This window comes from Glycine max, chromosome 8 (genome assembly GCF_000004515.6).
Source record: "Glycine max cultivar Williams 82 chromosome 8, Glycine_max_v4.0, whole genome shotgun sequence".
Taxonomy (NCBI): Eukaryota; Viridiplantae; Streptophyta; class Magnoliopsida; order Fabales; family Fabaceae; genus Glycine; species Glycine max.
In genome coordinates this window covers 12446636-12458738 of record NC_038244.2, presented here as the reverse complement: position 1 = coordinate 12458738, position 12103 = coordinate 12446636, and the positions used below count along the sequence as shown (strand labels likewise).

The 12103-nt window shown below is 28.7% G+C and overlaps 1 protein-coding gene across 1 annotated transcript; it reads right to left on the bottom strand.

Annotated features, from left to right (window-relative positions):
• Positions 1 to 885: 885 nt before the first annotated feature.
• On the bottom strand, positions 886 to 4776 carry LOC100785536 (beta-hexosaminidase 2). The gene is made up of 2 exons (XM_003531414.5): positions 3918 to 4776; positions 886 to 1981 (listed from the first exon to the last, which is right to left on the bottom strand). Exons 1-2 carry the CDS (start codon positions 4726 to 4728, stop codon positions 1035 to 1037), a joined length of 1758 nt encoding a protein of 585 aa, XP_003531462.1. The 5' UTR covers positions 4729 to 4776; the 3' UTR covers positions 886 to 1034.
• Between the last annotated feature and the right edge of the window lie 7327 nt (positions 4777 to 12103).

The following is a 12103-nucleotide window of genomic DNA, read 5'->3' as shown; positions in this document are numbered from 1 at the left end:
TTGAAGCTCTAGATTTTTTCTGCTGTCTAAATGCTATTTATACTTGGGTAGTTATTCTCCATTTTGTATTCATGAGCAACCATGAAAGTGGAAAGCATAAAAACTTGAACAAGAAGTGGTACTCCCCCAATGAATAGGAAGAAGTTGCTTTGAGATGGGCCAACCTCCAAACTTTATTCTCATTCAAATGGCAATTGCTTCCTGCACTCCTCGAATTGCTTCCTGCAATTCCCATATTGCTGCAATTCTAGAAGTGCAGAAAAAAAACATCCTATTCAAATTATGGCTTTTCAACTCAGATCAGAATCATATTACATGGACAAACCTTGATCCAAATTCGAATCCAATCCCTTCCCAATAATAGAGAAATCATGTCAACTCTTGGTTAGGTGTTGTCCATGAATAGACTGTCCAATTGCAAACAAAATTACTTAAGTTGTCATGATTTCCCGTCATTTGCAATGTGCATAGAGATCCAGTTAGACGTAGATAGAATTGATTTTGATAGAATTAATTTTAAATCATTGAATATAATTCAAATGTGTATCTAAATTAATTTCAGCCATATATTTTTGTTTTTAGAGAAGGCTTGCTTGAGTAGCTCCTCCTTTTGTTTTTAGGTTAATTTAAAATTTTGGTTTGTACATTTAACATCGCATGATTTTTATATAGTTTAGTTTATAAGTAGTATTTTTTTTCTCTTTCAAATGATTCTCCCCCGATTGTCTATATTGCAGTGATGTTAGAATAATTTTTACTATAAAACATGTTAACTACAGTAATTTTTTCATGTAAGGATCAAAATGAAATGTAATATCTATTAAAGATAGGGACTAAAGCTAATACAATTGTAACTTTAACAAATAATAGTAAGGCTATTTCATGTAAGAACCAAAATTTAGACTTTTTTTCATGTAGAAATTAAAACAAAAGACGATATTAGTTTTTTTTTTTTAAAAAAAAACTTAACCTTATTTTGGTTACTAAACTTTTAATTCAACCTTATTTTTTATTGTGACAAAGGAAGAATGCAACTAGACTGGATGCACTGTGTTACACATGCCAGGATTCTTAACACAATAAAATGGCTGAATGGGCTCGGCACCTATTCCTCTGCTTACCATTCTGCTTCTCCATTCATTCAATCTATCTGTGGCCTCTGCATATCTCTTCACACCCTTTTCATCTCTATTTCCTGACCACATTGACTCAGCCAGTGCAGAAGCTCTTGGCCAAATTCTTGCATCCAAAACAGTTGGATCAGATTGTTCTGACCAAAGTGCCACCTCTCCTCCCAAAACCAACTTTGCTTCCCCCTCACTCAACCCATATGCTATGTCATAGTTGTATATGGTCTGCCATGTCTTGAAAGGTGCACACCAAGAGCCGCCATTGCCCATGTCACCATCTTGATTGTCATATGCACTGTTGTTGCCAACATAGGAGCCATGTCCACAATCCAGATAATAGAATTCCGCCGATGACACGATGGTTCGGTATCCGGCAGAAACTATCTTCTTAGTGTGGTTATGTCCATTGTGCCATGTCTGCAGAATCACATGCTCCTTGGGAAGGATTGCAGATGGCACATGGACTATGTTGTCCAGTAAAACATCTTCCCAGAAGACAACGGTGTGGTTGAGGGACACAATGAAAGGGAGGGTGTTGTTGATATACTTCTCGAGAAGTTGGTTGAGGGTTCCACCATTTGATAGGTATTTCTGAATTGCAGGGTCAGTTTTCCAGCAGCCTGGTACTATTTCATCAGTACCAGAGTGGAAAAATGGTTCTGGGAACAATGTGGTTATGTCGTGTATGACATTCTTTAGGACTTGGTAAGTCTTGGGGTTTAAGGGGTTCAAATGTCCTGTTCCTGGTTGTGAAGCAAACCTATGTGGCCAATCCCTTCCGGCTGGCCACCAGAACATGTTGGCACATGTTACAATGTCAGGGTGGGCTAATGCCCAAGATGCTGTGTGTCCTGCAGATATGTAGTTCATGTCAATCAGTGATTAGCATAATTCTCAGACATTTTCAAAGTTTTACTTTTGGCACTTGCCGTTAGTCTAAGTCCGTTAAGTGATGACGTGATACTTGGTTAGCCTGTCGCATCATCACTTAACCGATGATGTAACACTTAGTTAACTTGTCATGCCATCACTTAATGGATTGGGACTAACAACAGGTACCAAAAACAAAAGTTAGGAAATATAAAGTAGTAAAATAAAAAAAATAAAAAAGTAGTTTTTTAGGTAGTAAACTGAAAAAAGAGTATATTAAAATATATGAAAAACATATTTAAGTCTTCTCAGAACTACTATCTTGTTAAGCTAAATTATGTGATAGAGGAAAAGAAAAGTATGGTTTTCAATCAAAATATAGTATCACTGCAGAAACAATGTAGACCAGTTAACTTGTTAACCAGCCTTACGGTTACAAAATTCAGTTTTCTGTTTATGTGTGAGGTGGTAACTTCAAAGAATTTGACATTCTAATGGTAAGATGCAGTTCAAGATCCTTTATGCTCTGCCAATGTAGACTTTGATTTAATCACCAATTACTTACCAGAAAATTAACATTCTTGTGGTTAGCTGTTGCCTGAGTTCCTTTATACTTTGCCAATAAACACTTTATTTTAATGACTATTCATAAAAGCATCACATTGTAATGCTGGATTATGTTATTTTGAAAAAAAATAGTAAAAGGAAATTTGAAGTCTTCTTTATTTTGATATAGAAGGGGAAGAAATAAAAAAAGATTAACTACGAGAACTCACAAACAGTTTCATAGTTCCTGCCTTATCAACAATGAAACTAAAGATCACACCAGTAATAGGCGTCTTCTAAGTTCGATCCCCATTCAGACATAAACTCAGAAATTTGGTTCATTTCGTTCGGCACAATGGTAGGATTCCATTGTTTTTTGTACTAGAGATCTAATTTATGATAACAGTTCAGACATATTAGTAACCAAAGTTGCATTGTGGCGCAGAATGAAGAAGAGCTTGAGCTTCTAAACTTTTAAACTTGTTTTTTTGGGTTACAAAGGAAGTGTATGACCTGGAATGAGATGCATAAATTTTTGGTATCATCAAAATCCGGTAAAGTTGAGGTAATACATTGATGATATATCATTATATGGTTTAAGTGTATGTCTCTCAAGTCTCAACTATTAGTTGTCTGACACTCTCTCAAGGAAAATAAATACTAAGTAACTTTGCATGTACTTTTGACAAACACATAACACAAACACCACAAGGTCAAAAAGTAAGCCCGGACATAGTGGAAGCATGGTTTTGATGAAAAAGAAGTCAGTAAATTAACGAAAATGAAACAAGTGAAATGAATCTTCTCATGTTCAAAGCTCATGTTTAATGTTTATCTCTCTGCTTCTAGAAAAATAATTAGACGTTGAATTGGTGCAGAGATAGACACGAGAAGATTTGAATATGACATTTCCAATGTTAAAATTTGGCAGTCTCAAGAATATATAGGTGCAGCAAGAAAATTAAAGTTGATTAATTAGTCAATTAATTACTGTTATTCTTCTCAGTTTACCAAGAATATCCCTACCCAGAGAGCCAGAGACAAATATCTCAAGGTACAGAAATTTATTTAAGGGATTAACCTCTTCCTACATATGATCTTCCATATACACGGACATAGAAATTGAACCCCTAAGTACACTTCAAGTGCTTAATTTGACAATCATAGCACACCATGTTAGTCCAATTACTGTTATTTACAGACCACCTTGTTTGATTCCTTGAAATGACAAACATACACAGAGGAAATCAGGCAATTAATCGATCAGCAATATTGTTCAAGTTAGAAAATCTTCTAATTAAACTTCTGCCATAATAAGGAGAAAGCCACAAAAAAAAAAAAAACTCCAAAAGTAAAAGAAATTGAACTAACCAGGTGTGTCAATCTCAGGTATTATCCGAACCCCATGATCAAGACCAAATTCTACAAGTTTTTTGACATCCTTGGGTGAGTAGACCATGTGAGGGGCATAAGCCCCCTTTTCAGCCAAGGCAGGTTCCGAAGGAAGCACCAAAGGGAAAGATTCTGCATCCGTGAGGTGCAAGTGAAGCACGTTGAGCTTGTTCATGCTCAAGGCTTTCACTGTCCTCATCAAGTCCTTCACGGGATAATAGTTCCTCGCGGTGTCCACCATGACACCGCGGTGGGCATAGAGTGGGGAGTCACACACGTGCACGCCCACTGGAACCTGCGTGGGGTGGCCCCATGCGAGCTGGGAGAATGTTTCCAAGCCTCGCATGGCACCCCATACAGTCTTTGCAGTGAGGGTAGCACATGAGGAAGGGAGGATGGAGAGAGTGTAGGACTCGTCCACGGCGTGGACGAGTTCTGCAGCAGTGTCCACCACTGTGACCTTGAGAGTCTGCAGTGGTGGGAGGTATTTGTTGGAGATGTTGACTGCTTGTGGGACAAGTGGGTGGTGGTGCTCGGATTTGATGAGGTTCTGGTAGCGGCGGATGGCGATGGAGAGATGCTTGTTGTGGTGGTTGGTGGTGGTGGTGATGGTGAATGTGGAGGAGAGGAGGGTGGTTTGGTATGGTGGGGACCATGTAAGGTTCCTTGGTTTGGGCCACACATTGATGATGGTGGTTGATTCTGCAATACTATTGTTCAGTGTTAGGCATGACAAGAGTAAAAGTAGTTGTAAGAATATTAGTGACATGGTTGATTCTTGTTGCGTCATCGTGGTTGATCATGCCTTGTGTCTACGGCTGTGTTGCACAGCGTAGCTTTATATATGAGAGCATTTCTGTTTGTTTTTTTTAAGTCTTAATCCTCCACTAGACCTAACTAAGTCAAAATTCATCTAAAAAGGTATAATTAATATGTCATCAAAATTTATCAAACTCAAGTAATTTTTGAACGATTATGTCCAATTGCGTAATTATCTAAGAATATAATTTAGACTCTTCAGTATTAGCATCACAATTGAGAATATTTACCAATTTTTACTTTAATTATGAAATTTAACTTAAAATTTTGACTTATTGTTTTTACTGCCATTTTAACTTACTTTTAGAAAGTTCTATCTTATCTCTTTATTGAGACAAGAATATATATTTTGACTCAAACTATATTTTTAAAGGTTAAACAACATCAATTATAGTTTATTGGATAAATTTATCTATAAATATTTTTAAAAGAAGAAAATAAAAAATAAGAAAAAAAATAAACATGTCTCATGAAACTTTCTCATTTTAATTTTGTGAAAACTAATTTAAACTTAAACGTAAGTTAATTTTAATGAGAAAATAAGTTATACAATAATAATATAAAATTAATTTATGTTGCCATCTAAATAGGCATAGAAATAATAGTGTATCATAATTTTATTGATTTCTATAATAATTATTTTAAAAATTATATTTATTGTAATTTTTGATTCATTGATATTGTAATTTTTTATTCATTGACATTGTATTTTTTTATAATAATAATAATACATGACCATTGAATTCAATTTTAATTTATAATGATTATCCAATCAAAATCTTATACGAGTATCTTCATTAAAACTCATTTGTTATAATGATATTTTCAACTTGTTTAAACTTTATTAACTAACTTATCTAAGGTTGTGTTATGAAAGTGGGTGGAAACTGGTTTAAGAATCAGTAGGAAGTAGCTTCATAGTTTGTATCGTAGGACATCTTGTTAATTGTGTCTGTATGTTGTTTGTTTGCTTGTTGATTGAACTGTGTGCCATTGACCTTTCCTTGGATTTAGTTAGTGAAATAATTTAGCATTCATTTAGAACAACAAAAGTTATAATAGATATAGAACAAATTAATAAATTATTATTAATCCAGGGTCAAACAACCAAAAAGAGAAAAGAAACTATCTAGCAAACACAAATGCTAACAAATCCATTTATCAAGATTCAGAACTTCACTTCTTTCAATTGTAGAAGAACAATGTTCAACTCTTTACTTTGGATGATGCCATATTGGCATATAATTGATTATTAATTATTCATCATATACTTTAATGATCAAATTTAATGTACTATGTTAACCAAATTATGTTTGTAAAAATATTTTTCAATTCAAAGGTTAGGATAAGGATATCATGAATTTATTTTGAGATTGCATTAGATTATATTTTTTAATATATTTTCTTGCAATAATAATGTTTATTTGAAGTTATAAGTGTGTCATTATTGCAAATTATTCTTCTAAGAATTTCCCCTCCAAAAATAAATTAATTGATATTTCTAAATTTTTAATTTTTAATAAATATAGCAGTATCATTACGATGCACAAGCCTTTTTACTATATAATTTATTTTAAATAATATAACAAAATACATATGACATTTTTATATTATAATATAAATTAATTAAATTGTATATTTTTTTAATTTTATGTTTGGAGCTTTTATGATTGAATGAAATATTTCAATTACATTTAAAAATAAAGAAATGCTAATATAGGAGTACTTTCTAACATGCTCTTTATTATTGATGAAATTTATTGGAAAAAAAAAAAATTTGGTGTCTCTCACTTCTTATTTAATGAGTTCTATTTATGGTTATGTAATTTCTAATAAAATTTAGGCAATAAAAAAATATATTAAAAATAATGGACTACTAGCACTCTTCTTTTTTTATAACGTAGATATATAAATAAGTGAAAATTAAACCCACGAGCATAACTGAATTAGTCTCATAAGAATTCATATGGTGATATTTTACATGATGATGAACAAAATTAGTAGTAAATTAATGTTTTAAAATTAACTTCATGATAATATAATATCATTTAAATATTTAAGAAACTAATATAATAGTTGAAAATATTTGGAAAAAAAATCTAATGCAATACTATTTTAGCCATATGTTTATTAGGGTGAAAAAAATAGAGGGAAAATTTTAATTTGAAAATATTTTTTTCTTATAGACATTAAAGTTCATGATTTTCTCCGCAAAAGATAAATATACGTATCATAAGTTCCTCTTTACAACAAGTGGATTCATTTGAATAAATATCGTGGTTGATTGCATATGGTTCTCTTTAATCTATTGTTCGCATGTTTTACATTGAGACTCTCTCTAGTTTTTTTTAATAAAGAAAATTTGTGGCACTTAAACAAGTTTATGTTCTAATTCTGAGTGGGAAGTGATTCATGAATTAGTAGCTTCTTAGTTTTGTATCGCATGACAATTAATTAATTCTTGTTTGTACATGTTGTTTGTTTGCTTATTGATGGAACCGCGTGCCATTGATATTTATTGGTTTTCTCAATGGAGAAATTTGACAATTATCTAGAGTAAAAACAAAATATGGACTGCACAAATAAATTATCAATATTATTATTATTGATTTTTATACGATAAAGAGCCAAACTCAAAATTAGAAGTTGTAGTTGACTGCAAACATGCAATTCCTAATAACTGCCAACAAATGGCAAAGAAAAACGACGCAGCATTGCCACACATATACATCACTTCTTCTATGTTGATGACCTGAACCTCATGGGTCAATTGCAAGAAATAGAAGCGGAATGAGATATAAGCGATAACATATTTAAAAATATATTATAAATTGAATTGATTCGAAAAGACACTTTTTAAAATCGATTTGATTTACAATTTATGTAAAAAGTTGTTTTTAAATTGGCTATAAAAAATATTTCAAAACACTTTTAATAATTGCAAAAATATTATCACATTTTTTTATTACTTGTAATATGACCAATTTTAAAAAAATGATAAAAATATTTTTTTTCATTAGTGCGAGGTACTATCTTAACCAAATTATATTTGTAAAAATATTTTTCCATTTACAATGAGGGATAAGGATATCATGCATTTAATATATATTTTTAGTATATTTTCTTATAACAATTGGGTTTATTTTAAATTATGATTATGTTTGATAAAACTAACTAAAAAATTAATTAAAAGTTAAAAAATCTAGTCGGAAGTTAAATGTTATGCTCAGTAAGACATTTCAAATCATTGTTAATTTTTTTATTAGCTTAAAAATTTATTTATACTATATTTGACAAAAATAACTAGTAGTTGAAAGCTGAAAATTTATCTTATTAAATTATAAGTGTTTGATAAAACTAATTATTAAAATACTGAAAGTGTAAAATGAATAAAAAATAATAAATTATCTTTTATTTCAAAAGGCTAAATAGAAATTTTGATAAATATATTAAGAATAAAATAGATGAAAATATAAAAAATTAGAAGTCAACTTTTTAAAAAATGATACTTAAAGTAGCGTTTAAAACATTATTAAAAGTTATCAAGAAATTACTAAAAAAACTTGTTTATAGAACAATCAAATGTGTTTTTTAACAAATAAAAAATTATGAACTAGTTGTTGAACATAATCTTAATTATTCACTAAACAAACTTTTTTATTAAGAAATATATTTATTAATTAAAATTTACTATAACTAACAAGGAATACTAATGACATCTTTTCTGACACTTTCTTTTAGATATTTTTTCTATAATTTATTAGAATTTATTAAAAATCATCAATTTTTATAAGTTTTATTTTTTAATTAATATTTCTCTCTTCTCATTTATATTAAATAAGAAATAAAACTTATCAAAATTGATAATTTTCATTAAATTCTAACAAATAACATAGAATATTTAAAAGAGTCGCTAGCATTTCTCGTAACTAATTATCTTAAATGATGCTCTTATGATATTATGTAATTTTGTATTAGCATTAACCATGTAAATTGTAAATTTTTCATAAATTTATGATTAAAAAGAATATATCAAGTAATAGAGTTTATTAAAAAAATTATAGGCTATATATCTTATTAATTTATTAATATTTTTTAGCGCGTATACATCTCATTTATTAATATATTTTTACTGCCTCCTTTATTAATATTTTAAAAAATAGAAAATTTTTGTTAACTTGACTTTATAATTATTAAATATATGAGTTTAGTAGTATATAATCATAATGTTGTGAGCCAGTCACATTCATATGAAGTAAGAAAGAAAAAGTGTGATCAAACATTTTTTTTTTAGTTTTTGGTTCATGGAAGTTTTAATATAAAAATAATAAAATAAAATATATACATAATACATATATAAATAGTAATTTTAAAAATATGTAGAATTACAAATGTTTACCTAGCTTAAAATTGTTGTTATGCTACTTTCTTTATATACAACATAGTTAAATTCAATTACTTTTATATAAAATTGAGAAAAAATAGTATTGAAAAATTAATTTTACAGAAATATTTTGTATCATTAGAGTTATAAGTTATTAAAAGTATAAAAACGAGAGACATTTAGTCCGAGAAATAATAAGAAAAACTCTCCTCCCCTAATTAATGTGAAATTAAGGGGAGGGAAGAGAATATTTCATTCTTTTTTTGTTAGTTTCTTAAAGAATCAAATATTTTTTAATATAAAAATATAAAAAATAATAAATAGTTTTTATGTTTATAAAAAATAATAGAATAAAAAGTTTAAGTTTTTAACCAGTATAATTTTTTTAATAAAATGTATTTAATTTTATCATCTCTTTCATTTACAGAGAAAGTTTTTCTTGATTTTTCTTCTTTTTTTTTATTTTTATTTCTTTTTATTTCTATATACCCAAAACAATTTTTTTTCTCCTTCTATTTCTCTTTTACTTCCACATTCTATCTATTGTTTTATCTAGATTTCACCTCTAATTTAAACAAAGCATGAAGAACCCAACCATAGTGTTAAACATAGTTGTTTTATGACATGATTTATGTCTGAATTGTGAAACCCGTCAATTAATCACGATGCAATTGTTGTTTAGTTCTTTGCGGGCGTGCAAGGTAATGTTGGTTTTATGTTCAGTTTGGTCTTAAGAGGAAAAGTTGTATATGTAACAAAAACGTTCACGTGAAATGCTAATGAAGTTTGTTTACAAATGTTTACATGTATTTAACCAATAGTGATAACATGGTGGTATATGAACTCGTTGTGTTTATATTTGGAGAGATAATTAATTTAACAGAGAATTTGAGTTTGATTTTCGTATCTTAAATTTTTGAGTCAACCATAAACAAAATTAGTCTACTTACAATCTAATGTTCAGAAACATTCATCATATTTGAACCAAACAAAAAAAAAATTGCAGGATATTGTTTCAATACTAGCCGGCTTTAGTGCTCGATTTTCGTTTTTATTAAGTACAAACCTTTGTCTACCCAGATACGTGTTTTCTCCTTCTGTTTCTTTTTAGAGAAAATGGGGTCCTGAGTATCAAAATTATTCCATGTTCTTATAACCTGTATCAGTTTTTCGTTTATAAAAGTGCATACGTATGTTTGGTTCTCTTGGTCTTTTTCAATAGAGAGGAAATTTTTAACATATATGGATCACCGAATTCATTGACAACAGGTGGTTTAGTTATTGTTATCCATTAATGTAGTATCTTGAAAAATAATGTTGGAAAAAATAAAAGAATGTAAGTGAAAAATATATCCCCACTAATGATAAGTCTTTATGTAAGCGCAAAACATATCCCAAATAACGAAAGTTTGGGTGTTTAAGTAGTAGGGCATTGCTAACCAGCTAACCTATCCTTTGAACACTAATTAAATAATTAAAAGAAAAAGATATTGATTAAAGTTTTTGAGAGCATATTTTTATGTATTTTAATAAAAATATTTTTATTTTCTTAATTAGTATACTTAGATCACGAGTTATCCTTTGCCTAAGTATTAATATACCAAGAAAACAGGTAGTGTGGTAAACAAAACTTTAGGAATTTCTATTCTTACTTGCACACTCATTTGTAAAGAACGGATAAGAGGCAAACAATCCTAAAGACCTTGAAAGCAAGTACTCCACCTTTAAGGGCAGACAGTCCAAACAAATAAATTATAATTGAATTTAATGGGCTCCTCCCAAATTCATCCCATGCAATTTTCCGAAGCTTCTCTAATATACCATTCATTTTTTCTTCTTTAATTCTAACATTACCCTTATCTATAACACTTATATAGATTATCAATTCATATCAGATTTATGGAATGATAACATGTGATCTTTACGATATTAGTACAATACTCAAATCAACTAAATTAATAGATTAATTATGTTTAAAAAATAATTAATATTATTATATATAACACTAAAATTTCTAATATATATTTAATACATATACAAGTTTATATAATAAATTGTATAACAATTAATTTTAATCTAATAATATATTTTTTTACATATATAAATTTTAAATAAAAAACATAAATTTAAATAAAAATCATAAGTTTAATAAAAATTTATATATGCAAAAAAATATATTATTAGATTAAAATTAGTTATGTAAACTTATATATATATTAAATATACATTACAAATTTTACTGTTATATATAACACATTAGTTATTTTTTAATATAATTGACATATTAGTTTAGTTGATTGAAATGTCGTGTTAACAACACAAAAATGAAGATATGAGAGGAAAAAATAAAAAAATCCGTTTCAAGTACAATGGACTCATTTGTTTAAATTTAAAAGCAGTTATTTTAAAAAAGTGATTCTTGAAAAATATTTTTTTAGGTAGATAGAAGTTATCTCTTAAAAAAGTAATTTGTTTTTAAAATTTAAACAAACATATAAAAAAACGTTTTATTATTATTATTATTATTTTCTTAATGACTATACTACTGAATCCAGTTCCAAGCCTTTAAATAAATAAATTCAGAATCATTTCCTTGTATTAGGACCATCCACGTGGATGTTCAAGATGTTAGGTCGATAATGCTTTTGTTTATTTAAGCTATCAGTTTTCTTGTAATAGACAGGGGAATTATTATGAATGAATTTTAGTTAATTTTCATTGTTTTATTTAGTTAGCTATTTCCTGGTAACCCTGGTTTATGCCCTAGTCTCACACTGCTGCTATTGTCCTATCACTCAACTTCCTCCTTTTTTTTTTAACCGCCTATCTCACTAAGTCACTAACTTATTTGAGTCATAATTAAACATTATATTATCTATAACAAAAAATATATAATTTTTTTGAAATATTTATTCAATATTAATCATAAAAATATTATAAAATAAATATATTTTTTTAATAA

Coding starts and splice junctions, on each gene's coding strand:
- LOC100785536 (XM_003531414.5), bottom strand. CDS start 4,728: ATGACGCAACAAGAATCAACCATGTCACTAATATTCTTACAACTACTT. Junction 1,982..3,917: donor ACCTGAGATTGACACACCTG/GTTAGTTCAATT, acceptor ACATATCTGCAG/GACACACAGCATCTTGGGCA.